The sequence below is a fragment of the Delphinus delphis genome, chromosome 15, assembly GCF_949987515.2.
Source record: "Delphinus delphis chromosome 15, mDelDel1.2, whole genome shotgun sequence".
Taxonomy (NCBI): Eukaryota; Metazoa; Chordata; class Mammalia; order Artiodactyla; family Delphinidae; genus Delphinus; species Delphinus delphis.
In genome coordinates, this window is record NC_082697.1 from 21,940,827 (window position 1) to 21,968,230 (window position 27,404).

General features: G+C 47.3%; 2 protein-coding genes across 5 annotated transcripts in view; one reads left to right on the top strand and one right to left on the bottom strand.

Annotated features, from left to right (window-relative positions):
• The first annotated feature begins 1,482 nt into the window (after positions 1 to 1,482).
• On the top strand, positions 1,483 to 6,213 carry GHRH (growth hormone releasing hormone). The gene is made up of 4 exons (XM_060032729.1): positions 1,483 to 1,562; positions 1,860 to 1,964; positions 3,989 to 4,108; positions 6,092 to 6,213. Exons 1-4 carry the CDS (start codon positions 1,483 to 1,485, stop codon positions 6,105 to 6,107), a joined length of 321 nt encoding a protein of 106 aa, XP_059888712.1. The 3' UTR covers positions 6,108 to 6,213.
• Positions 6,214 to 14,573: 8,360 nt separating this feature from the next.
• RPN2 (ribophorin II) overlaps positions 14,574 to 27,404 on the bottom strand; it is a 53,907-nt gene continuing 41,076 nt past the window's right edge. For 2 of the 4 annotated variants that reach the window (XM_060030819.2, XM_060030818.1), the window contains 7 exons: positions 25,888 to 26,082; positions 24,545 to 24,631; positions 22,937 to 23,032; positions 21,069 to 21,144; positions 19,376 to 19,505; positions 17,804 to 17,851; positions 14,574 to 14,892 (listed from right to left, as the gene is read on the bottom strand). In XM_060030819.2, coding sequence (XP_059886802.1) covers positions 14,880 to 14,892; positions 17,804 to 17,851; positions 19,376 to 19,505; positions 21,069 to 21,144; positions 22,937 to 23,032; positions 24,545 to 24,631; positions 25,888 to 26,082 — 645 coding nt within the window. In that variant the 3' untranslated portion in view covers positions 14,574 to 14,879. The remainder of the gene's footprint in view (positions 14,893 to 17,803; positions 17,852 to 19,375; positions 19,506 to 21,068; positions 21,145 to 22,936; positions 23,033 to 24,544; positions 24,632 to 25,887; positions 26,083 to 27,404) is intronic. The other 2 variants (XM_060030820.1, XM_060030821.1) reach the window with 2 other exon arrangements.

Genomic DNA, 27,404 nt, shown 5'->3' on the forward strand with positions numbered 1-27,404 from the left:
TGCCTGGAAATAAGACAGACTGGCTTAGAGTAGTGAGCTCCCTGTCACTCAGCAGCAGCAAGTGTTTGCGCTGAAACTGGAGCATTGTCTTTGGACGGGGAGGATGAAGGGGTGCACGTCAAAGAGGGGCTGATGATTGAGGCCTGGCTGGCTGCTCCCTCCTGCTCTGGAGGTGCAGGGGTCTCGGGCAGCATTGAGCAGTCCCCAGCGTGCTTCCTGGAGTCTCAGGGCATCCCTGGGTTAGTCGAGACCCCAGTGTCTGGGAGAAGAGGGGTGATGCCCTGAGAGGGCAAGTGAGCCCGGGAAAGGAAGTGGATTCCCTCAGGGCTGGCCCTGCCTGCCGGAAACCCCTCCTCAGCAGGACCAGCTGGACATGGAGTGATGCGGGGAGATGGTGGAACATGAGGGGTCCTGCCCTCCCAGGGGCTGGCTGAGCCTCCGGAGGGGTCTGTATCCCCATGGAGGGCACATCCTGCTGAGAGGGGGTGCCCCTGGGAGATGAGAAGACCCAGATCTGAGATGGCTGAGTCACTCCGAGGCCCGCCATTTCCACACCGTGGTCTGACAGTAGGGGCACCGCCCCAGCCGAGGCAGCTCTCTCCCTGTAGACTGTTCTTCCCCTAATTGCCGAGCACGGTGTCAGCAGGCCCCAATGAAGAACAATCACATGATCTATGAGATGATTCTGCCTCACGGGCTCCCCAGGCTCCCTGGCCTCTTCCAGGGCAAAATCTAAGCATCTGGAGCAAGATGTATAGCCTTCCTCCCTTTCCTCCGACTCCTCACAAAATCAGGACAGCCTGCTCCCTGAGCATTAGGTCGTCGGAGCAGAGGTGTGTGGAGAATTGCCCACGTGCCAAGCGCTCACTTCAGGTGCCTCATCTCACCTCATACTCACAAGGACCCTATGCAGTAGGTGTAGTTATTGACTCCATTTTATGGATAGAGAAACTGAGGTCCAGAAAGGAGAAGCCACTAGTCCTGGATGCACAGCTACTGACGGCAGAGCCCAGATGTGAACTCAGATTTGTCTGACTCAGAGCCTGAGCTGTTAGCCCTGTTCAATACCGTCAGTGCCACACTGGGCTGGTGGGTGACTTAGGTGACTAGGGGAAGGTGCTTGCTCCTCCCCTGTTCCTTGCTGAGGCCTGAATCCCATGTATAAGGCCTTACAAGGAGGGGCAGTTTCACCATTATCATTCATTTTATGTTCAACCCTGTGAGGTCAGCAGAGTAGCCTTATCATGCCCATTTTACAGATGGAAAAAATGAGGTCAGAGCTTGTGACTATCAGAGGCAGAACTTGAACCCGGGTGTGTCTGGGTTCCTTTTCCTACCCAACAGCTTCCAAAAGACAAGGGCCAAACTTGCATGGAGCCAAGCCCAGGGCTGGGCCCACCCAGCAAAAGACATCCCAGTGGCTATGGCTTCACCTGACCTTTTCTTCCTGTCACTCCCCAGGTGCCAGCACAGGGGTGAAGGATGCTGCTCTGGGTGTTCTTCCTCGTGACCCTCACCCTCAGCAGCGGCTCCCACGGCTCCCCACCCTCCCAGCCCCTCAGGTAAGCAGTCCTGACAACAGGGCCTGCTGTATTCCTGCCACCCCAAAGCCAGCCCTGCCAGGGTTGCTACTTAGGGGGTGCAGAATCAAGCCACCAGCTGGTCCCCAGCTATCTCCTCGGGCAGCCTCCACTACTCATCTCTGGGAGGGAGGCAGACTCTGAGCCCCAGAGAGGTCACTCAGCCCAGGTTCCAGCTCTCTCTGGGGACAGGCCACAGAAGGACCTTATAGAGACCCCGTGAGCACAGCCCTCCTGGGCCTCCCACCCTGCCTTTTGACCTCTGACTCCTTCCACTAGGATGCCGAGGTACGCAGACGCCATCTTCACCAACAGCTACCGGAAGGTGCTGGCCCAGCTGTCTGCCCGCAAGCTTCTCCAGGACATCATGAGCAGGCAGCAGGGGTGAGCTGACGTTCTCGTGACTTCTTCCCATACCCCAAGTGCATCGCGGTTTGGAGGGACCAAGTTTGGTCTCTCCCCTTGCACAGCATCTGTCATTTCTGGACTCGCCATAGCAGAAGGGCTCCAACGTCAAACCTCAGCTTACGCTTAACTAATAAATGATCACTGAGCACCCACTATGTGCTTGTCCCTGTGATGGGCTCCAACAGTGACAACACCAGTGGTAGTCACCACTTGACTGTGGCTCTGCCAGAAACAAAGACTTTACCCTGGGACATTTGCACACACCCAGCACAGTGCTGGGCACAGAGTAAGCCCTTGGTAGTGTTAGCCATTATTCTTAGTTTCTTTTGATTTTTCTTTTAGTATTTATTTATTTATTTGGCTGTGCCGGGTCTCAGTTGCAGCACACGAGATCTTTAGCTGTGGCAAGAAAACCCTTAGTTGCGGTATGTGGGAATCTTTTAGTTGCAGCATGTGGGATCTTATAGTTGCAGCATGCGGGATCTAGTTCCCTGACCAGGGATCGAACTAAGGGCCCCCTGCATTAGGAGCGTGAAGTCTTAACCACTGGACCACCAGGGAAGTCCCTATTCTTAGCTTCTTATGTGCTCTTTCCAACAACTCTACAAAGCAGGTTCTCTTACCCCCATCGTACAGAAGCTACATTAATAGCTTCTAAAGGACACACACCAAAGAGTGGCAGAGTTAGCATTCAAACAGCCTGACTCTACAGCCTGAACACTTATTAGTTTTTTGTTTGTTTTTTAAAATTTTATTAATTTATTTATTTTTGGCTGTGTTGGGTCTTCATTGCTGCGCATGGGCTTCCTCTAGTTGTGACGAGTGGGGGCTACTCTTCGTTGCGGTGCATGGGCTTCTCATTGCGGTGGCTTCTCTTGTTGCAGAGCATGGGCTCTAGGTGCGCGGGCTTCAGTAGTTGTGGCTCGCGGGCTCTGTAGCGCAGGCTCAGTAGCTGTGGCGCATGAGCTTAGTTGCTCCGCGGCATGTGGGATCTTCTCGGACCAGGACTCAAACCCATGTTCCCTGCATTGGCAGGTGGATTCTTAACCACTGTGCCACCAGGGAAGCCCCACTTTTTAGTTTTTATTTTGAAAAAATTCCAAACTTACAGAGAAGTTGCAGCAATAGTACAAAGGGCTTTCACATTCCCTTCCCTGTAGTTAACAGTTCCTAATATTTTTATTATATTTGCTTACTTTGTATCCAGACATACACACACAAACCCAAATAATAATACATATTATTATTATTTTGCTGAGCCATTTGAGAGTGGATTGCAGTCATCATGACCCTTTATCCTTAACTACTTCTGTGTGTCTCCTAGTATCTAATTAAAGGACACTCTCTTACATAATCACAGTATAATTATCACTTAGAGTCCATATTCAAATTTCACCAGTTGTCCCCAACTAGATGTTCCTCATCCAGGACCCAATCCAGCATCACAGGTGGCATCATAGTTGTCATGTCTCTTTAGTTTCTTTCAATCTGGACCAGTTCTTCAGTCTTTTGTGACATTGCCATTTTTGATTAGTAAAGGCCAGTTCTTTATAGAATGTCCCTCATATTGGACTTGCCTGGTGCTTTCTCATGATTACATTCATGTTATGCAAAAGAAGTGATGTTACGTCCTTCTCAGTGCATCCTATCAGGAGGCACGTGATGTCAATTTGTCCCATTGGTGATGGTAACTTTGATCACTTGGTTAGCATGATGTTTGCCAGGTTTCTCCTCTGTAAAGTTGACATTTTCTCCTTTGTAATTAATAAGTCGTCTGTAGGAAGATATGTGTTTCATAGTCTATTGTCTTCACTCCTATAGATACTGTCTTCTTAAATGTCACTGAGTCTAATTCAGTTGGGTGCAAGAGTCTATGCCAGATATTGGAATAGGCAGAGGGACGCACCCTGCTCTGTTAACTTTGCCCTGGCCTTTCGCAGGCCTCTCTGCGTCCTATTCAAGTAGCAACCTCAGTTTTTTCTCTTTTTCTAATCGAATAGAGAGAGAAACCAGGAGCAAGGAGCAAAGGTACGGCTTGGCCGTCAGGTGGACAGCACGTGGGCAGACCAAAAGCAGATGGCATTGGAGAACATCCTGGTGACCCTGCTGCAGGAGCACAGGTGGGAATACGTGTGTATGTGTGTGTGTGTGCGTGCATGTGCATGTGTGCATGTGTGTGTGTGTGTGTTTAGGGACCTCAGAGGTTTCTTTCCCAGAGCGTGGGCTGGAAAAGGAAAGAAACTCCTCATCTCCAAAGGTGTGGGGCTCTACCAAGCAAACTGGGAATGGGGTCCCTCCTTCCACACATCAAGAACCGGAAGAAGGGGAGAAAATGTGCGACAGAGACTGGTCTTGTCCATTGCTGCATCTCCAGTGTGTAGCCAGAGGCCAGGCTCGGTGTCTGTGTCCAGAAACGTTACTCAACAGTTCTGGGATAGGATCCAGGAATCTAAATCATCTTAACAAGGGTCCCAGGGGACTCTGATGCTGATGTAGTAGGAGGCGTGCCCTGGATCCCTTACCAAGTTCATAAAACTGTAAAGCCAAAGGAAGACCAGCCCCTCCCAACACCCTCGGGTGGACAAGTGTGAGCAGCGCTCGTGAGAGGGAGAGACGGGAGTGACAGTCAGTTCCCCTCTCCCTGACCCCCACAATCCCAGTAGGAGTCAGGGGAGATCAGGAATGAGTTTTCCCATTTTACAGAGGAGGAAAACTGAGGCAAAGAAGGGGCAGCATCTGGCCCCAAGTCAGGGACCAGGCAGGCCCAAGACCTGCCTTTCTTCCCTGGAGCGCTTCACATGAACTCCACTTCGCAGACAGTTTCCCCAAATGACACTACTGTTTGGAGAAACTGCTATATTTTAGAGCCTGACTTTGAACTGTGAGCACAAACGTGTCCCAGCACGACTCTGCCAGGCACTTCTGGACCAAACTATTAAGCAAATTCAGTTCCCAGCAGAGCTCTCCGTGTGCCCCCTCACCTTCTTCCCAGCCTAATTAAACACCAAGAGCTCAGAGATCTCACCAAGTACAGTCCTGGGGAGATGCAAGCAGCAGCAGGGTGACAGGAAGAGTGCAGGAGGGGCAGGAACCAGCCTGGGAGGCAGGATGGACACCTGAGGCCCAGGTCTGGTTCTGCTGCCAACTCTCCGCACAGAGCAAGTCAGCTTCCCAGTTCCCTCCTCTGTGAAGGGAGTGGGTTCGCTCCAATCACCGCCAAGGTCCCGAAGGCTAGAATTCTTTTAAAAAATGCCCCTAAGAATAATGCCTCCCCTGTGCCTCTCACGCTGGGATTAGGTCATCATTCACCTGCTTTATGACTCCCACCAGGCCCCGGTGGGGCAGAATGGCCCTAAGGAGGGCCGAGTCCTAAGAATGCAGGCTTTGTTCCTGCAGGTTAAAAGCCAGAGGCTTCACAGAGCTCGAAGTCATAGAGCAGCAGGAAGGGGCCTGGGGGCTGCTCCAGCCATTGTTCCCCCTCCAGCTCAACTGCTGCAAATACCAGGACATCACAGTGGGCCTGAGAAAACATAACAGCAGAATGAGTTCTTACACCCTACGAGTGCAGAGTAGAATGATTTGGCAGATGGCATCCTTTTGCACTAACCACACTTTGTGTCCACGTAACAGTCCTATAAGGAAACAAGTTCAGATTTATCCACCTTCCCATCCCTTAAAAATCATCCAAAGATGGCCAGCCTCTGGGCTGGGGGGACAGCAGTGGATGAGACAGCCATGGTCTCTGCTCACATGGAATTTATAACACACTGAGGCAGACAGAAATTAATTACTTGTACGGTGGATTATTTAATGTGTGATAAATGGTAAGAGATGTAAAGGGTGTGGTGAATGTGTATGCTGGAAAGAATAACCTAATCTAACCCTGTCTGGGGATTAGAAGCAGCTTCTACACAGGCAAGTGACTGCCCAGGATCTCACTGGGAGTAGGTTGGGAGAACTGGGGCTAAGACTGAGGTCCTTTTGGGACCCAGATAGTCAGTCTTAACACCGGAGTCTCCATCACCCTTATTCCGGCTGTCCTGTCCCGTCTTGCCTTTACTCCAGTGCCCCCAGACTGAGATTTATCTTCCTTTCTGCGACAGGAATTCCCAAGGATGAAGGTTCTGCATATGTTTCCTGCTGCCTGCAGCTGAGACACAACAGCATCCGATTAATCCTATTTCATTTCTGACCTACCTTTTCCTTTATAAATACAATAAAATTCCCCCATACTGGTCTGCATTTCCATTTTTCTTTTATCTTCAACCTAATTTTTCATGTTTTACATAGTTACATTTCCCAAAGTGGTATTACAAGATATTAAAAAAAAAAAAGCTAACACTTACCAAACACTCAGTGTCAGCCGGGCAGCTTCACGTGTAGAATCCCATGCGCTCCTCACACAGCCTAATGGGAGGTATTGGCATCCTTTGCATCTCACAGACGAGGAACTGAGGCACAGAAGGGTGAACTGAATTGCCATGGTCACCGCTGGCAAGGAGAGAGCTGGGATTCAAACCCAGGGGGTCCAGCCCAGAACCGGGCTCTTAGCCATATTTGTCTACTCTGGGCGAAAGTCATCCTTCATCCACTGGTGACTTTGTTCACCTATGAGCAATACCATTGATTCATTCAACAAATATTTCTAGAGCTCCCACTATGTGCCAAGTGCTGTTCTAGGCACTGGGAATACAGTTGTGAGCAAACAAAGTCCCTGACCTCATAGAGCTTATATTCTAGAACACAGGGAGGGGGAAGGGTAAGCTGGGACGAAGTGAGAGAGTAGCACGGACATATATACACTACCAAACGTAAAATAGACAGCTAGTGGGAAGCAGCCGCATAGCACAGGGAGATCAGCTTGGTGTTTTGTGACCACCTAGAGGGTTGGGATAGGGAGGGTGGGAAAGAGATGCAAGAGGGAGGGGATATGGGGATATATGTGTATGTATAGCTGATTCACTCTGTTATAAAGCAGAAACTAACACAATATTGTAAAGCAATTATACTCCAATAAAGATGTTAAAAAAAAAACCGGGAAAGTATAATAAAAACAAGTAAATACAGTAAGTTCCCTGCATACGAAAGAGTTCCGTTCTGAGAGCGCATTCGTAAGCCCAATTTGTTCATGTCCAACAAAGTTAGCCTATAGAGCTATAGAGTACTGCACTGTAATAGGTTTATAATACTTCTCACACAAATAATACGTAAAGAACAAACAAGCACAAAAAAATAAAGAAAACATTTTAAATTTTACAGTACAATACCTTGAAAAGTACAGTAGTACAGTACCACAGCTGGCGCTTCTTAGCCGTACCCGCTACATCACCGCTGCTTTTACGCTTGCTTCCGGACATCCTGCGTTTGAAATAAAGATACTGAACTACTGTACTCTATACAGTACTGCACAGCAAAGTACACAAAAGCACAACCGGACTTCCCTGGTGGCGCAGTGGTTGAGAGTCCGCCTGCCGATGCAGGGGACGCGGGTACGTGCCCCGGTCCGGGAAGATCCCACATGCCGCGGAGCGGCTGGGCCCGTGAGCCATGGCCGCTGAGCCTGCGCGTCCGGAGCCTGTGCTCCGCAACAGGAGAGGCCACAACAATGAGAGGCCCGTGTACCGCAAAAAAAAAAAAAAAAAAAAAAAAAGCAACCACTTATAGAGGATGCACACACGTGACAATGTACGCCAGACACTTGAACTAGCTTACGTGACTGGACATACAAACGCATGTTCACATATTTGAAAGCTCACGACTTGAAGGTTCGTATGTATAGAATATGTAAGATGGTGGCGATTGCAAAGGGAAAAAATTAATGGGATGGGAGTGTGGGAGGGGATTATTTTATCTCTAGTGAATATGCGGTGTGGTGGTTAGGGAAGGCCTCTCTGATGAGGGACATTTGAGTAAAGTCCCTCAAGAGTTGGCCTTGACAATATGTGGGTGAAGAACATTCCAAGCAGAGCGAAAACCCAACACAAAGGCCCTGAGGCAAGAGTGTGAAGGGAGGAGGAGCAGAAGGTCAGTGCGGCTAGAGCACAGCGAGGCTGTGGGTGAAGGAAAGGAGGCCAAGAGGGAGCGGGAAGCCAGCTCATCTGACCCTTGGAGGCCATGGTAAGGACTTAAAAATCTCACCCTTGGTGAGATGGGAGCCATCGCAGAGTTTAAGCAGAACGACGTGATCTGACTTGTATTTAATGGTAACTCTTTTTTTTTTTTTTTTTTTTTTTTTTGCGGTACACGGGCCCCTCACTGTTGTGGCCTCTCCCGTTGCGGAGCACAGGCTCCGGACGCACAGGCTCAGCAGCCATGGCTCACAGGCCCAGCCGCTCCGCGGCATGTGGGATCTTCCTGGACCGGGGCACGAACCCGCGTCCCCTGCATCGGCAGGCGGACTCTCAACCACTGTGCCACCAGGGAAGCCCCTGACTTGTATTTAATGTCACTCTGAGAAAGGGTCAGATGCTGGATACATTCTTAGGGTAGAACTCATTTGCTGATGGATACGGTGTGGGGATTGGAGAGGAGTCAAGAATGACTCCAAAGTTTTTGGCCTGAGCAACTGGAAGGATGGAGTTGCCATTTACGAGCTTTGGCGGTGGGGGGCGCGGGTATTGGGAGTTTGGGTTTAGACATACTGAGTCTGAGACGCCCCTTAAAGGCTCCAGTGAGGATGTTGAGTAGGCACCTGGGTGTACAAGTCTGGAGCCAGGAGAGAGGTCTGGTCAGCCGGTTTGGTTTGGTAGCCGTCACCCTTTAGATGGTCATTAAAGTGAGGAGAGTAGGTTAGATCACTAAGGAAGAGGAACAGAAAGAGCAGATGTCCAAGGACTACCCAGGGGCACCCCACATTGAAAGCTGGGAGGAAAGATGAGGAACCAGCAAAGGAGACTGAGAAGGAACAGGCAGTGAGATGACAGGAAAACTACAAGAGAGAAATTCCAGAAGCCAACCGGAGAAAGCGTTTTGAGAAGGGAATGATCTACGGTACCAAATGCCGCTGATGGGTCAAGTCAGTTGAGAACTGAACATGAAAGTGACCATGGAAACCACTGATGACCTTGGCAAGAACAAATTGGGCCGATGGTGGAGGCAAAAGTCTGACTCGAGTGGGTTCAAGAGCAAATGGTAGGGGAATTCCCTGGCGGTCCGGTGGTTAAGACTTCGCCTTCCAATGCAGGGGGTGCAGGTTTGATCCCTGGTCGGAGAGCTAAGATCCCACATGTGCCTCATGGCCAAAAAGCCAAAACATAAAACAGAAGCAATATTGTAACAAATTCAATAAAGACTTTGAAAAAATGGTTCACATCCAAAAAATCTTAAAAAAAAAAAAAAAAAGAGAGAAAATGGCAGGAGAGGAGTCAGAGCTGATGAGTATAGACCTGGCTGCCCAATATGGTGGCCACTGAACACATATGGCTGCTGAACACCTGAAAGGTGGCTAATATCATCTGAGATGTACTTTAAGTGGATTTCAAAGACAGTATGAAAAAAGAATACAAAATATCTCAGTAAGGTTTTTTGTATTGATTACATGTTAAAATAATATTTTGAATAGATTGGGTTAAATAAAATATATTAAAATTGAATTTCACCTGTTTCTTACTTATTTGTTATGGTTACTAGAAAATTTTAAATCACCTCTGGGGCTTGCATTACATTTCTATTGGACAGCACTGGTAGAGACAATTCTTTGAAGAAGTTTTGCTATAAAGGGAAGCAGAGAGCTGAAGCCACTGACCAGATGTACCTATGTCAGTGATTACCCAACTTTTTCTATTCATGAACAGTTTTACCTGGGCCAGATACCCACACACATCACCTACACCACCACACAGCACCCCACACATAGCCTCTTCTTAGACTCTGAACTTTCCGAGAGGGGATCAAAACATTCCATATTTTGACTTGGGTAATGGTTACACTAGCGTAGTTAGATGTAAAATTTCATTGAGCTATACACTTAAGATTTGGGCATCTTACTATAAGTAGATTAAATCTAAAAAAAGAAAAAAAAGTGAAACGTCTGGATGATGGGATGTGTGTTTGGATTAAAAGTACAAGAAGATCTGTAGCATCTCAGAGTTGATGGGGACTCAGAGGTGAGCAGTCCCATCTCCGGCCTTTTCCGACCTGGCACACACAGTGCTGGACCCGCATCCCGTGGGCCCGTCTCCCACACCAGGGCTGTAAAGCCAGCTCAGGGCTTCACCCGGTTCAGACCACCTGCTCTCTCTGGGAGCCCCCAGTTTGCCCTCCAAGAAAGAATGTGAAGCGTGGGAAATGCTCTGCGGGGGGCCACCATGGCTCCGTGGAGGAGACAATACCAACAATGGGCAACAAAAGCCCCCTTCAGAAGAGAAGGCTGGCCTTTGAGGGCCGCGGTCCACTTCAACCAAGCTGAGCGGGCTGGCCGAGAACCTGCCAAGGAAGGAGAACAAAGGAGGAGGCTGCTGAATGGTGGTTTCGCCAGGCCAGCCCGAGCCCCCCCTTCCTTCCCCCAGACCCACCTGCTCATCTCTTTCCTCCGCCTGTCCCAACAAAAGCAAAGACTGAGGGCTCTCTCAACTTCCAATGAGTTTTTCAAATGAAATAACGAGCACTGGGCCCCGCTGCTACTTGTGGTTTTCGAGGTGAATGCCGTTATAAAGGAAAAGACCGTGATGGCAACAATTCCGATGCTTTATCTCCATTAACTATGACACTAATGGCAGCTTACAGGACTTAAACCCTCCCCACAGAGGGACTGGGAGCTTCCCATTCCTTTGGGGGGTCCCACTTAAGATGGAGTGCTATTATTTTTTTCCCCTAAAGAAATGCTCTAATCAATGGGGGACTTGTTGCTATGATAATCCTTTATGTTTATATTAAAATTCACAAAGGGGTTTCCCATCCATTGCTTCATGTGCTCCCTACCACAGCCCTTGGGGGAGGGCAGAGCAGAGGTAAGAGGTCCTACAGCCCGGAGGGGGCAAAGCTCGTAACAGACTCCTGATTCCAGGACAGTGCTCCTGTATTGTTTCAAGCCTCCAGGCCCTCCAGGAAATGACAGCTGGGGAAGCAAGTGAATTCGACCAACCAACAAAGAAACATGGACCTGGTACAAACTGCTTACTGGGCTCCTGCCAACGACACACAGGAAATAACAATGGTAATATCTATACTAATCCAAGAAAACTCTGAGTCAATGTCAGTGCCAGGCACTGTAGTCTGTGTTTTGGATGTGACCTCATTTAATCCTTATAAAGCCCTCAGAGGTATTATCCCATTTTTACCGATAAGAAACTAAGGCTCAGGGGGTTGAAGAAAGGTCAGTTGGACTCTGACCTGCTGTGCTGAGTACTCTTTATAGAGAAAGCAAGGCCCAGGCACTACTGTGGTGTCAAATGAAAACCAGAGCTGCACAGCAGTTAAAGAGGTAAAAACAGATTTTATTCAGGACTTCTGCAATAGGGGGAAAGAGACCTCATATAGATGTGAGCTCAATTCTGAATACAGCATGGTCTAGTGGGAACTGACAGCCAAGGAGCAGGGTGGGGAACAGTGGATGGAAACTTACCAAGAAGATACATCAGGGGTAAGGGGATTCTAGTTAAGCTGACCTAACAGGATTCTGGCTGAAGATAGGCCAGGAAGATCAGACATCACCTGGGAGATGGTGGAGGGTGAGGAATCTGACCACATATCAGGGTGATCAGACATGGAGGTGGGAGGGTCTGGTTAAACTGCTTAGAAGGGTTCTTGCTAAAACTAGATTTTAAAAGAAAGAGTACAGATGGGCGTAGGAGAAATTTCAGGATCCTGACTAAAGTTTGGTCAAGCAAAGCATCTTTGCTAGTAGCAAATAATTTGAGCAACAAATCCAGTGGATTTCATTAGGCCTGTTCTCAACTGCAGCCTCCCCAGACCTACCACGAGGCTACAAGCAGGCGGACTCTCTCCCGCAGCCTTCAAGAGGCTTCTCCCAGTGGGAAGGGCCAGAAAGACAGCATACAAGCTGTTTCTGCCTCTGCTGTATCTCAGCATAAAATTCAAGTTCCCTTAATTTGCTGTCAGTCTGAAAATAAAATCTATCCCCTTTACCATGGCCCTTAAAATCCATATTTGTTATGGCTTCCAAGGATACTCTCTTCCTTGCTAGCTCCGCCCTAGTTACTCTGGCCTGCTTTCAGTTCAGATACGCCAAGTTCTTGCCTCAAGAACCTTTGCGTATGTTGCTGCTCTGCCTAGAATGTTCTTCCCCAGCTCTGCAAAGACTGCCTCTTTTCTTTCGATTGTCAGCTTAGCCTTCCCAACCCCTCTGGATAAATATTCCTTTTCAGATTTGTGATTACTCTGCTCCCTTTCCCTTGTCCCCTCTGGGATATAAGTGAACCAAGGGCAGGGAACAATCTGTCTTGCTCACTGCCACAGCTGGACCAAGCACAGAGCCTGGCATGTAGCAAACGTCTGCTGTGCTTTATTCTCCAGCTCCTCTAGGTCTGCAGGCCAGTCCTGAACCGGCCATGGCGCCCCGAGCCCTGCCAGCCCCTTCTCTAGGAAGCTGTTTCCTGATCTCCTGCCCTCCAGCCACTGCACTTCTATGCTCAGGCCCTACTGTCCCTTCTCTACACCTCTGTCCAGCAGGCCTCAACCAGTCTGTTTTCCAGAACTATACAGGTCTGGTTACAGGTGCGACAGTACCAGGTGGGTGGGTCTCCTGTTCTCCTCCCTTCCCCACTACTCTGAGCTGCTGAGGTCCCAGCACCCATAAGCAGGGACACTAGGAGCCACCCAACAGCAGTTGGAGACCAACATCACCTTTTCCCATCAGGGCGGGATAAGAAGCTAAAATTTAAAAGCAAGGCTTTCAGTCATACGTCTACAGGAGCCAGGCAGGTACCAATCGCGAGAAGTTGGTGGGAGGACCGATGCCAGAGTAGGCGGAACCCGTGGGGGCAGGACTGTGGCAGACTGGAGAGTGCAGGCCCAACCCAAAGGCAGCAGATGCTATTCAGCTTCAGCTGATTGTTGTCATACAGGAATCAGGCCCAATGTTGCCGGCTCTGATTTTCTTTTTCCAGAGAATCCCAAACCCCCAATTGGATTTTTTTTAAATAAATTTATTTATTTTACTTATTTTTATAAATTTATTTATCTTTGGCTGCGCTGGGTCTTCGTGGCTGCACACAGGCTTTCTCTAGTTGCGACGAGCGGGGGCTAATCTTTGCTGCAGTGCGTGGGCTACTCATTGCGGTGGCTTCTCTTGTTGAGGAGCACGGGCTCTAGGTGTGCAGGCTTCAGTGGTTGTGGCCTGCGGGCTCAGTAGTTGTGGCTCGCAGGCTTAGCTGCTCCGTGGCATGTGGGATCCTCCCGGACCAGGGCTCAAACCCATGTCCCCTGCACTGGCAGGCGGATTCTTAACCACTGTGCCACCAGGGAACTCCCCAAATTGGATTTTTATATGAATTTTCTCAATTTGTAAATGTTAGCAACTAACTCAATTAAAAAAAACCAAAGAACACTATGGATCAAATAAAACATGGGCCACCGGTTTGCAACCTCTGGGAAAGGTGAGGTCTCCTTCCTATCTTAGAGGCACCCCTGTTATTGCCCGTATCAACCGCTCCCCTGCAGAGTCCCATTCAGAACCAGCCAAAGTTCCAGAATCTCCTTTCCTCTTTCCCCAGTTAAAATCCCCATTTTGAAGGGGCAAGTCCAGCTACGCTGGAAAGCAATCTGATTAAAATAATTTCTACCCCCCAAACTCAATAAATACTCCTAGAATTACCTGCATTTCAAAAGTTATCTACTATTATGTTTCAATTAATAGAAGTAGAGGCAATGAGCCAAAGTACATAACTATGGGCCAATTAGGACAGATGCCAAGCACTGAGCCAAGCACTTCAGATTCATGAAACTCTTTCAGCCATATGAGGAGGTACTGTATTATCTTCTACGGAAGAAAAAAAAGGAGGCTTAGAGACATTAAGCCACTTGCCCAAAGTCCTTCAGCGTGTAAGTGGTAACAGTAGGCTTGCCCAACACTGAAGTCTGCACACATAAACACACTGCTCAATATTACTTCTCTAAGTGATATTGTATAACCTCCACGTAATGGTCATCCCGGGCACAACTTCCAAAGGGGCATTCTTGAGATGCATGTGTCCCTCTAAGAACCTAAGATAGCTCATGGGCTCAGCCTTCTTTTAAGATAATCCCTTCCCTTCCCCACTGCACACCAAGACCAAACTTTCCAGGCAAAAGCAGGGGGGTCTTCAGATATCGACAGGACATAGTTGGTACCCAGTGCTGGAGATGAAGAAAGGATGCTGGCTTTTCCAGGTAATCCTCAGCTCTGCTAAGAAAGAGGTGACAGGGGGCACGAGTCCGATCCCTGGTCGGGGAACTAAGCTCCCACATGCTATGCTATGCGGCAAAAAAAAAAAAAAAGAAAGAAAGAAAGAGGTGAGAAGGACCAACGTAAAACGTCCTGGAGAAACACCCCGGCCACTGTGTCAAGCATACTTCCCAACGAAGGCCTCATGTTATGTGCCCTGGGAATCCAATCAGCCCCAAAGTACCGGAAGAAACTCTCAGGTCTTCATTCCTATTATTCTCTTTATTGCGTAACAGATTAATTACAGATTTCAACTTTTCAATGCAACATGTGGGTAAGTTAGAATATTCACAGCATCTTGCTAGGGCCCCATGCCAAAGAAACAGAGTATCTGGGCTCACAGGTACCTGCTCTGTGTTGGGGAAATAGAAAAACAAGCAAAACGATTTTGACTTTTTTCTTTTTAAATAAAGGGTTTTTTTCATTCCTCTTCTCAAACTATGAATTATTCTTGACTCCTTCTCTTGATATTCACTTAAGCTTTCAGAACCTCCTTCTTTTTCCTGGAACTAATGTGCTGTTCTGAAAGAAAATGGAGACAAACACAAAATTATTGAATATTTCAATTCAGGGTTGCAGCTCCTAACTGGTGACAACAGAGAGACCAAGGTACTAGGAGATCCCATTTATAAGGGAACAATCATTCATCTATTTTTTTCATTCATCTATTAATTCTATTTATTTATGCCCCATCTCATTTCACAAAAGAATATAAGACAGATAGCTCGAACTGAAGCTGACAACATCTTAAATAATCAATGAAACACACCTGATGATACCTAAGTAAGTGTGGTATGTGAAAACACAAGATGAGGTAATTCCAGGCACACCTCTCACAGTACAAGGCCAAAAAGACACTGTACATTTCAACTGGATGAATAGAAGAATGCTCGTCTTCAATTTCCCGGACTCCAGGTCTGCCAAACAACACATGCCCTCACGTAGCTTGGAAGATGACATTCTGACCTTTCGGTACAGAAATCTGCACCATATTCCTATCGTGTGGTCATGTTCTTGTCAGTGATCAGACTCGATGTCTAAACTTAAGAAAGAATGATTCTCAGAAACTGGACTCAGCTCACAGAAAAAGTTTGAGGGGATAAACACTAACTCTCTTTATTCCTTCTTTCTCCACAGCTGCCCCCCCTAGACTCCAGGAAGTGACGGGGAAACACAAGAAGGGAAATGACTATCTGGACAGACACTGTGCAGCCAGAGGATGACAGCACCAAGTAAGTGATTCAGATGGTTCTGGTGAGCAGAAGCAAGGTGCTCACACACATGCCGTCCTCAGCAGGCAGCTGTCCCCAGTGGTGAGGGCTGATGTGATGACAAGGCGGTCTTGCAGAATGGCAGGCTCCAAACCAATTAATCAACAGTTCCAAGGGGCACGCATGCACAGGCATGGAACTCATCCTGAGGGCCAAAGTGAGTGCCCCTAATTCTCTGCCAGCATTCAGAGGTTCCCAGGTGTGTGTTCCAGGAATTCCCTGGCAGTCCAGTAGTTAGGACTCCGAGCTTCCACTGCAGGGGGCACAGGTTCGATCCCTGGTCGGGGAACTAAGATCCCACAAGCCACGTGGGGCGGCCAAAAAAGAAAAAAAAAGTACGTGTGTTTCGAAACGTTCATGCAGAGAGGACACCGTTAATTATGAAATAAGAACAGCAGAAAGGGTGGTGACCCACAAGCCTCCATCTTAGCTAAGAAATTAGCCCTCTGTTACGCCTGATCAAATCAATACCTGTTCTCAGATCAAAAACACTTGGCTACTAGGGACTTTCCTCTAAAAGACAAGGTCCCAACCTCAGGAAGTCCCAAATGTCCAAATGATCAAGTGACTTTCCTCTTTCTCAAGCAGTATGGTTTGGGGGTAGCGGGGGCGGGGGCAGACTATCTAAAAATCAAGAAAAACAAAACGAATCCAGTTAGTTTTAAAGAATTAAAGAGCTCAATACTTAGCAGAAAGGACTAGTTCTGAAAACAAATCTCAGCGAGAGCAACTGTAATTCAGGACAAAACCAAATGGATAAGGCTAAGGAATGGCGGGTGGGGAGAAGGGACAGACCACAAAGAGACACAGGAGCTCACTGGAGTGTGGAAATAAGTTTGTACCTTGGCTGAGGTAGTGTTTACAAGACTGTCTACTACATCTTTCAAGATTCACAGAATTGTACACTAACAAGGGTGAATTTTACTGTATATGAATTAATCCTGAAAAAACAAAACCAAAACAAATGTAGTCGTTTTCTGAGCAAGTCGTCTCTGAGCAAGCCTGTGTTGAGAACTGGATGTTCCAGCTTATGTTCACACGTCAGTGGAAAGGCTCTACATTCTACGCTTTTGTTGATTTCTCCTATTTTCAGAGGAGTGAAAATTAGACGGCTTTGTTGCTTTGGCAGGGAAAGCCATTTCCATGGCAAAGGACGAGAGGGAACATGACTTGAAAACTCAAATACCTCCCTCCTCTTTGTTGGTCTAGTACAGGGGTCAACAAACTGTGCCCCACGGGCCAGATGCAGCCCACCACCTGCTTCTGTAAACAAAGTTTCATTGGAACATGGCCATGCGGGTTTGTTTACGCGGTCTATGGCTGCTCGCACATTATAGTGGCAGAGTTGAGTAGTTGTAACAGACCGTATGGCCTGCAAAGCCTAAGTACTATCTGGCTCTTTCCAGAAAACTTCTGCCAATCCTTGGTCTAAAGGAGCTGATCAGTGAAGCATCAGACACTCTCTTCTCCTTCCCTCCCTTCACCTTCCTCCACTCCCATCCTCATCCTAGGACACAATGGAGAACGGGTGATATTTCACTTGACATTTTAGTCACACAGGGAGCTGCCCTGAACCATATATCCTGAGCTCTAGGAACCTGGGTTTTGATGATGCTGGCTTTGATCTGTGGCCATCAGTCTTCAAAATTTAGTGTCTCACCAAACCACACTGTTTGGCCCAATCAGAGGCTAATATTACAAAAAGGCCTAGAACAGTGACAAGGTGTGCCAGGATTTGCCATGGGACCATCATTTAATGAATTTAGATGTCCTGAATGGGGGGGGGGGTGTCCCCTTTTAAGAAGTCCAAGGTTGAATCTGTCTATCCTCAACTCTGTTCTCCTCTGAACACAGAGAGGGGCTGTGTCTATAAAGTACCCCGTGGGACACACGGGAGGATGGAGCCTTACAGTCAAAGCCAGGTCAGAGCTGCTCTGCTGCAGTTACCATCAGCTGGGCTAACTCAGAGGGCTCTGGCTTTTGCCCTGGTCCAGTTACATCTTGGTCCAGGAAGTGGGGAAATGGCCTCAGAATTCAGCTTCGGCTTAGGGAGGGATGGGGAGGAACAAGTGTGCTGAAAATCAGATAAATAACTGACATGCATGAGGTGGGCAAGATGGAAAGGGGCCCTGCTCCTGGGATGAGTCGCCCTTCATCTTTACCGTAGTGTCCTATATTTTGCCAATCTACTGCTCTGCTCTGCAGCGATCCTGCCAAAGGAAAGAGGGTTTGAGAGTCAAGAAAGGACAGTAAGAAGAGAAATAAGCTGAGGAAAGAAATGGCAAACACCCGACCAGAGCTTCTGTTAGAGTCATCGTTTTCCCCAGGGGCAGAGCTTGCTCTAGGACTCAGGAAGACGGCAACAGAGTGGGCTGTGACTTTCTATAAAGAATGGAGGGTGGGATGAGAACCATGGTCTTCCTCCCCAGAAAGTGTACACAATGTTAGCCTTCCAGACTAGGAACTCCCGCTGAGCAGGACCTAAATCAAACGGTTTCCACTCCCATCTCTCCTTAATCTTGTTCATCTTGTGTGGGCAACTTCCAGAAAAGAGTGAACTCAGCAGAGGACAGCCTTTTGGCTCCCTGGGGCCTGGACGCGCTGCTCTGAGGGAACAGGGCTCTGCTCAGAGAAAACAGCTGAGTCCTGGCTCTTTCTCAGATGCAGTGCAGAGCCACCAAGTTCAGGCTGCTGGAGGGGCAGAGAAGTGAGCCAGTGGCCACTGCTGGTGCTAAGGGAAGCTCTAGCGGAATCTGGACGGCTACAGGCGGGGCAGGGAGCACGCTGGGGCTGGTATCCACGGTGAGGCACTCAGAGAGCTCTATGGAGTCTCAGGCAGGGAGGAGACGTGGGACTCTCCCGCCCATAACAGTCTCTGAGCAAGTCTCTCTCTGATCTGACCAACTTAACTGGCAGCCGCACGGTGGGGGCTAACACTATTGTGTTACATTCTTCCACCAAAAGTTCTGGAGAGGAGAAAGTAGGGCACGTCTGAAATTGTGAACTTCCAAAGGTGAAAGCAATTCTGACCTTTTCTTATTGACCTTTATGTGGCTGAAATCACCCAAGTTCTAATAAAGTTAAATCAATGAGAAATACCTACGTGACATTTAAATTTGCTTCTAAGCCAGGTTCTAAAGTCAAGCTGCCAGCAAGCTGCCATTGCGGGGGGACCTGACCATTTGTGTGAACCTAAGTTTGTCTGGTTCTTATCTGGACGTGATGCGGGTCACTGAGCAGTGCTCCCTGCTGGGGGCCTCTGTAAAGCCCGACACGGTTTCTGGGGGGAAGATCATGGACCTCATACTTAGGAGGAAGAGCTCCGGGAGGCTGTGGTGGTTACAGAAGAGTCCTCCTCGGGGGTGCGGGAGGAGGGCAGAAAAGGGTTTTCTGCGGCAGCAGAGGAGAAAACTGTTATACAGCCAGCACGCTAACAACAACCTTCTTCTGCCACCTGTCCTACCCCATTTTAATCTTCATAAAGCAATTATTTTCTTCTCTTGTTTCAATGTGCCGGGGCATAAACTGTTGTGGTTTTAACGTATTTAAAACTTATCACCAAGGCTCTTTTCTGATTTAAAAGGCTTCTGTATCGGGCTGAATTAAGGTGTCACACTGGCCCCTAAGGACATGAATCATTTTGCCACATACCGCTGTTCAAAGAGCTGGGTGGACAGAGCTGACAACAGTATTTCTAATCCCACTCTGGGTCCCTGGCCCGCCCCCAACCTTACCTCTTGATTGCCTGCTGGGCCAGCATGCGATTGCCAGCCAGAAACGTCACACTGCCCAAGATGGCCAGGTACTTCAGGGTCTGGAACATGTTGAGTTGCGTCCAGTAGACATACATGAGCCCCAGCATAGCTACGAGAACAGGCGTCATGATAGCCAATTAAGTCAAACAGTGACATTGCCCTGGGCAGAGGACAGTTAGAAGCCAGTAACTGCAGATCCTAAGAGGTCTGTATTTATAGACCAGCATGTTTTATTCCCTTTATCTGATGCCAGAAAATAAACAGCTCAATATACTTGCTTCTCAGCCCTGGCTACCAAGAAATCCACAGGTAAAAACCAGATCTCAGCAACTTGGTTCCATATTCCAGCTCGCATCTTTGTTCTTTAACGCAGGTTTTGTTGTTGTTTGTTTTTTAAGTTATGTCATGTTATATTTGGGATTCAGTTGATTTTTTAAAATTCTGAATGAAAGCCCATAGGATTAAAGGAATGAATCATTTTTCTTTTCATTAAAAAAATTTTTAGGGCTAATTTGCCACTGTGACTAGGAAGGAAGCAAGGAGGACAGAGGAGGAAGGTTTAGTCAATAGGGCTCAGGTCTGGGCACTGAGGACCCTGGGTTCTGGCCCAGGCTCTGCCCTTCGCAGCCACTTAATTTCTCTGAGCCTAAATTCTCTCACCCATCAAACAAGGAGCATAATTCCTACCCTGGTCACCCCCATCAGGGTTGTGATGAGAATCAAATGAGGGAATGTATGCAAAAAGCACTCTGGCAAAAAAAGTCATGGCTCTAAACAAATTTATATTCAGGTTTTGTTCTCAGCCTGACCTGGGAGGGCCATCACTCAAATTCAGTTAACTGGGCTGGAGAGAAAGGTCTTCCTGTCAATTCTGCCCAGACGGATGACAGATGAACTACAGCAGGGGTTCTTAGCCCTTTCTGAGGTCATGGACCACTGTCAGACTTTTGATCAAAGTTACAGACTCTCTCTTTCCCCAGGAAAACAGAGATACACATTTGCCTAGAGTTTCAAGGGATTCGTCTGTGGACCCCTACAGAATCAGCACACTATGGACACAAAGAGGGTGACTCCTGAAAGAGTCAAAGAAATCAGAAAAGAATATTAATGTCTCAGTGAAATGCAAGGGTCACCAATTCAATAGTATCGAAAGTTTCTGAAACGCCTAACTGATTTGTGAATTTACTGTCTTGTAACAGTTAGGTCCTAAGTTTTCAAGAGAACAATGCAGGACAGCATGTCTGACTGTGGAAGGGACTGTTTTCGACTACAGTCCAGACACAGCCGCTAGCAAATGTGAAGATCAATACGTTGGGGGAAGATAACCGTTGGAAACTGCATTAATGCTGTTCACTCAGGAAGATGGCTCAATGTAAAGATACAATAAGTGAGTAATCTCTGGAAATGAACAGAGCTATTAAATGAAGGTAAAACGGCCTGCCAACGGCAGCCTAGTACAATGAAACCCAATATAATGACAGCTGTTCTAAGTTGATGGGCCAAACAGGTTTATCATCATATTAACTGTCGTAAAAGGCCACGAGGAAGAGGGAAATGTTATGCTATTAAGTCATTATAGTTAATAGGCTGTGGGGCTACTTAACAGGGCTTTTGCGTGGGCAGGCAAAATGTCAAAGGAGGTTAAATGGAATTAGCAGCCTGGGGCGCTTACCAGCATGTCCCAGGTGAAAGATAATCGTGCTAGGAGCAAAAGTGAAGTTGGAGACATTGGCACCAATCCGGATCCACTGAACGATGGGGAGAAATAAATTAAAAAGACATTAGAACTTGAAAGGGAGGCAACACATGCCATGCCAATGCTAATCCAATAAACAGCCTTAAGGGCTTAAAAGTTCATGCACACCTGAAGAACAGGGAATTTTTCCAAGTGACGACCACCCTATTATAAGTCCTCAGAAAAAACTGTTCTCTTTTTTCTTTAGAAAGGCATTCCAACACCTGCTCTCAAATGCGCTTGGGTAACTCAAACCTGAACATCATTTTTAATGACAGCAAACTTTTCTATTTTAAAACAGGTGAAACCATGAGGCTGAAAGGTCAGAACCTGTATTTGTGATGAAGTAACTGGCACCCCTGCTAATTTCTCTAAGTATTGGTGAGATAAACCCACCAGCAGTCGGGAGGATGCACACGCTCTTGCTGTGGGTTCCATGCTTTTTGAAATTCTGATCACTCAAAAGAACAGGTGCCCATATCCTAGGTCTGGTTTCTGAAAGCTTGTGGCATGCCTTCCAGATTTAGATTGACCAATAATTCTTTTATTAAAATCAATCAATGAATTAGGAACACAAGCAACTTTCCAAAAGTAAGATCTAATGAGTTTTCCATACAGTTCTCAAAATTCTCTGAACTTTGAGGATTTACATCTATGTTTATAATTTTTTAAAAAGAGACGAGGGCTTCCCTGGTGGCGCAGTGGTTGAGAGTCCGCCTGCCGATGCAGGGGACGTGGGTTCGTGCCCCGGTCCGGGAAGATCCCACGTGCCGCGGAGCGGCTGGGCCCGTGAGCCATGGCCACTGAACCTGTGCGTCTGGAGCCTGTGCTCCGCAATGGGAGAGGCCACAACAGTGAGAGGCCCGCGTACCGCAAAAAAAAAAAAAAAAAAATTCAAACTGTACATTAAAGTATAAGAGGTAAAAATGTCCTTCTTCTATACTCCCTAAAAGGCCCCCTCCTTAGAGGCGACCAACACTAATAGATGATGCCTTTTTAAGGTTTTTAAACAAAGAGCACTGTACTAAACATACTATCCTACCCCTTGCCTTCTTCACTCAATAGAACATCTTGCCAACATCGTCATATCAGTTGACAAGTACATAAATCTATCCATTCTTTTTTTTTTTTTTTTTTGCAGTACGCGGGCCTCTCACTGTCGTGGCCTCTCCCGTTGCGGAGCACAGGCTCCGGACGCGCAGGCCCAGTGGCCATGGCTCACGGGCCTAGCCGCTCCGCGGCATGTGGGATCTTCCCGGACCGGAGCACGAACCCGTGTCCCGTGCATCGGCAGGTGGACTCTCAACCACTGCGCCACCAGGGAAGCCCTATCCATTCTTTTAATGAGCTGCATATTATTCCATTGTATGAATGTACATAATTTATTTAACACTTGCTTTTATGAGGACTTTAGGTTGTTTATAGTTTTATGCTCCAAACAGTGCTGAAATGCACAGCCTCTGTACTCACTTTTTCTATAGCTATTAGCATCCGGTCTTGCTTTTTTCACACTTGACCTCATCTGAACGTTCCTACAGAGCATCCCCGTCTATACACTTTTACCATTTTTAACGGTTACTGGGTACTTTCTCATGCCCCTTGATAATGGATCAGTTTTTCTGGCTGCTCCCCCATAATGGGGAATTTTAGTTATTCTAAAATTTTTTGACCATCGGTTTGGGTCACAGCTGCTGGACCCCTCTGGAGCTGTGCTGAGGCCAGAGCACAAAGCCTCCTTTGGAACAGCTACATCTGCTGAGTCTGGCGCCAGACACACGCTGCCCATGCTAATTACAGCTACTCACCAGAGCAAAGAGCAGGAGCAAGGGCGAGAGGATCAGGGCAGTGAATGTATTGGACACCACCGTGGGGGGCCTCTTCTCCGGCTCGCGGAACAGGTGCTGCCAAAAGAAGACAAGCCAGGAATATTTTAAAACGTGCTCTTCCCAGCGGGGGCTGCCATGTATATGTACTAGGAACTAAACGCCAATGACAGTCAAGAAGAGGAAATGCCTCCCAGAGGCTGAAACTTCCTGGCCGTGAGTGGCCACTTAGCCTTTCGCCTCTTCTCAACAGGGGCTTCTGCTTCCAGAGGCCTGCTTCCAAAGACACTACACCAGTTCACTACTCTTGACCAACCCTCTTTTTCCCTCCAAGACATATTGCCATTTAGAGGTTGGAGAATGCAACCTATCAAGCAGCATTTGCCTAGTATGGAAGATGGTGCCCGGGTATCTGGATGGCTGGGGTGACACACCCAAGGCAGGACTCTGGATTTCATAATGCTTCTGGGTTCCTAGGATAGCACTATCATATTTTGCTAACCAACTTAAATTAGCTAACTGGCGTATAATAATTTAAAATTTTCTTGCTTGCCAGTGTCCAGCCAACCCAGCTCCATAACAAGGCAGCTCCTCCACCTGAGACTCCTGTTCCCAACTTCTTAACCTCAGCTCCTCTTTGCTGCCACTGTCATGAAGGGACTTCTAACATTGCCTGTGGCAGTCACTGCTGCCTACTCCAACCCTATAAATCAGTCAGCACCCTCTGTCATCATGCTTATACCTTCCACTATTTAACTGCATTTGACATTCTTAAACGATGCTATAGCAACATTAGGAGGATTTTAAAAAAGAAATCCTACTACTCTAGCTTTTGGGCCCTTGGCCTTTTTCTAACAGTGAAATAAGAGTAAGTGGTCTGCTTGGAACACTTCAACATTAATTCAAATGGGGATTTCCCTGTTACTGCAGTATGATCATTTCTCACGATTGCAAACAGTCCACCGAGTGGCTCTACCTCAGTTTCTTTAACCAGTGCTCAAACTGTTTAATAATTATTGTTTATTTTGTGAACTGCTTCAGAAACTTTTCAAAGCTTTTCTTTTCTTATCTGTGAACTATTTTGATCCTCACAACAGTCCTATGGGCTGGGCTGGGCAGGGATTGCTAATATTTGTATGCAAAGAAAGTGAGTTCCAGGAGAGAGGAAGGGCTTGCCTAGGGGAGAAAAGCCCTGTTCTCCAGTTGAGTTGTCCACCTGTGGGCCCCTGGTCTATGCAGGAGCAGAGAGGAACAAAGCCAAATCCATGTGTGCTGTAGTATCAAGCAGTGATCTGAGGGCTAAACCTCCTGCATGTTTAGGAAAACAGATTCAGGTTCTGATTTTGTCTCCAACTATCTGTTTTCTGGGAGCTGGTCAGTGGGCAGCTTGAGCCTGTTTTTTAAGCACTAGGATGGGGCTGATATTTGCCCTGACTGATCCACAGGATGGCAAAGACCAAACTATAAAACATCACATAAACAGGTTAAAGAAGGGACCAGAGCCAGTGTCCAGGGGTCTGCTGCCCTCTCTCACTGTGTCCACTTCACATTTCTCTTCAATGTTTAGTGAAGAACTCTTTTGGGATCTACCTGAATTTCCTGTTTGGGGGTGAAAAGGTTCTTGGACAGGACAGTCGACGGAGCATCTTCTTCAGGGAACCTGATGACCACATCAGCCTAAAAAAATAAATGCAGCCATTAAAGGCACAGGGGCAGAGAAGGAGGCGAAACTCATCAGCAGGACAGTATCTCCTAACTCACGTCCAGGACCATAACTGAAAAAAGCTCCAAGCAGTCCAATCACTTCTGATCCATTAGCCGACAAACTGAGGCAGTAAAAATTTCAAGAACAAAATAAGTATTTGTTGAAAATCCTTTTTAGACCAAGAGTTCCAATTTTCTACTGGTCTGGTGAGCCCCACAGAGCTGCCTAATACAAAAATCCCAGCTGGTACTCAGGCTGTTACAGTTGCAATCAGAAACTGCTCCATGTCCCTAGGAAGTGTAATTTAGTCTCAGACGCCCCCCCCCCCAAAAAAAGAAATGAAAATGTGCTCTCATACAAAAAGCAGCCCAAAGTCCAAGAGAAGAAAAGGAGCTTTGAATACAACATAAGAAAATGCAGCTGCCCCTTTGTCTTGCAAAGGGAGCCAACCACTCAAGGCCTGCAGTTTGGCCTCTGCTACCTTTCCAACCTCACCGCCTACTGCTCTGGACCAGATTCAGGTGCTCCAGCAAAATGGACCCAACTCATATCTCACTGAAAGCACCTCAAGCTTTTCTGGAGGCTGTTCCCCCAGCAATCAATCTATAGTCCCCCAGATACTATTCTGATAAACCCCTGCAATTCTTCCCTAGTTCAAATGCCATGTCTTTCAAGCTTTCTCTTAACACACCAGTCAAAAGTGAGTTATGTAAGTGAAACACACTATGTAAACTATTAATACACCTTGTAGTTGTTGGTTATTAGTTAATTAGCATTTTGCATATCCCACAATTCACTGTCCCACACCATCCTGAATTGGAATTGGATTTCAAATCTTAGGCCCCTCCCTGGCCCACACTGTGAGGCCAAGCCATATCTCAAAGCCTTTATCTCATATCTATGTACCCCCCCCATAGTGCTTTGCTGTATTATGAAAACCTTCTTCTACTACAACTTTTATAGAAATTTGCTAGAACCCATGAGGGCAAATCTATGCATCAATCATTCCCTCAATCACTATTTATTAAACCCCTAAGACGTGCCAGGCCATGTGCATGCCCCTAAGACTACTAATGGGGACAGCACACAGCCCCTCACCTCACAATGCGTGCGCCCTGGGTGGCAGGGCGAGGCCAGGGTAGGGAGCCCATGCCCTGGAGAGGAGCTGTCTGTGTCTGACTGCAGCACAGCCACTCTTGCCTGGGTCAAGATACATGGAGGCACATACCACATTCCACAGGATTGGGTTCTTCAAAGTAGCATCTCCGATGATCAAGTAGAGAGTGTAGGTGCCGGACGCAGAGTCAAATTCGAGCTTTCTCTCAGAGGTATCCAGTTCAAACTTGTACACGTTCTTGCTGTCCGGCTCCGCAACAAATACCACCTCCTGGCCAGTCTTCTGGTTATGGAGTCGGACAAATGTCTGGATAGAACAATAACGCAACCCTTCATCTGATAATTTCAAAACTCCCTCCGGGCCCAACATCAAATCAACAAGGCAGCAGGCTGTCAGTTCTTTCATCGCAGTGGGAGCTCTGGGATCTGCCAGGCCTGCCCGAGAAAGCAGGAGGAGTGGCCGTCCCACCCTGCTTACTAGCTCAGAGATCAGAGATCACTTTTTGCTAGTGTAAGAAATTTAACTTAGGGGTCCAGCCAATTCTCAACGACTTGTAGGCCGAATGCCCAGTTTGTGGATGATTTAAGCCCTTTGCTGTTGCTGTAATTTCTTCTTTCTGCCAGCCTTTTGGCCACTTTGCTGCCCAATTAACTTCTTCACCAGAGGGTGAAAAGAAGGGAAATGAGGTGGAACTTTAAGAAGCTCATTTTCAATTTCCTAGTGCCTCCAGCTAAAGATTTAGGAGAGAAGGCTTGGGGATTGATAGCAAGGCAGAGTTCTAATCGAGCAAAGCAGCCCAGTGTCAGAGAGAGCCTAGCTTGAAGACAAACAGATTTGGTTACACTACTAATTGGCTGAGCAGGTTACTTAACCTCCTTGAGCCTTGATTTCTGTATCTTTAAGATAGAAAGATTAACTTCTACATGTGGTATATCTATGTCAAGAGTCACAATAATGTAGGCAAAGCATTTAGCGTAGGACCCACTATATACTAGCTAGTCAACAAACATTTATCAATGATGGTATGAGTCTAATCACCTTATCCCCCCAATGGCCTAAGAAACTAAGGTTTCTGCAAATTAGAACTGCAGCAAAACTTAATATCCACTCAGCTTTTCTTTCAAGTGTTTCAAAATAAAGAATTCAACAAAGCAGGTAGATCGGTTCCATTTCACAGATCATGAGGCACGGAGTTTAAATGAGCTGCCATGGTCACAGAGCTAGTGCTGGATCCACAGAAAAAACACAAATCTCATTTGTTACTTTACACCTGGGCAACAAAGAACCACCATCAAAGTATTTAGGGAAAGAGGCCCAGAGCTGTGAAGCCTCCTGACTCCAGCAGTCTTGGCCAAGAATGGGATTTAGAAGCCTGGATGCCTGATATTCCTCCTGTCACAGCCAAGCACAGGCAGCAGCCAGGCTCATCTACAAAATGTCATCTCTACCTAGGAGGTCTGTAAGCCAGGGTTTCCAAAACAGAATCTTGGATGAGATGAGGAGTATTCAGTTAAAGTTATACTTCCTCACTAACTCTTCCTGCCCTAACCCTAATCCCACCAATTTTGTCTTGTAATTACTTCTCTTCATATTCTGTCTTCCCTTGTGCTGTTTCACTGGCAGATGTC

Bases quoted from the DNA above. Each gene is read 5' to 3' on its own strand.
- GHRH (XM_060032729.1), top strand. From the start codon at position 1,483: ATGCTGCTCTGGGTGTTCTTCCTCGTGACCCTCACCCTCAGCAGCGGC. The intron at 1,563-1,859 runs GTAAGCAGTCCT...TCCTTCCACTAG, and splicing joins CCACCCTCCCAGCCCCTCAG to GATGCCGAGGTACGCAGACG. The intron at 1,965-3,988 runs GTGAGCTGACGT...CTAATCGAATAG, and splicing joins ATCATGAGCAGGCAGCAGGG to AGAGAGAAACCAGGAGCAAG.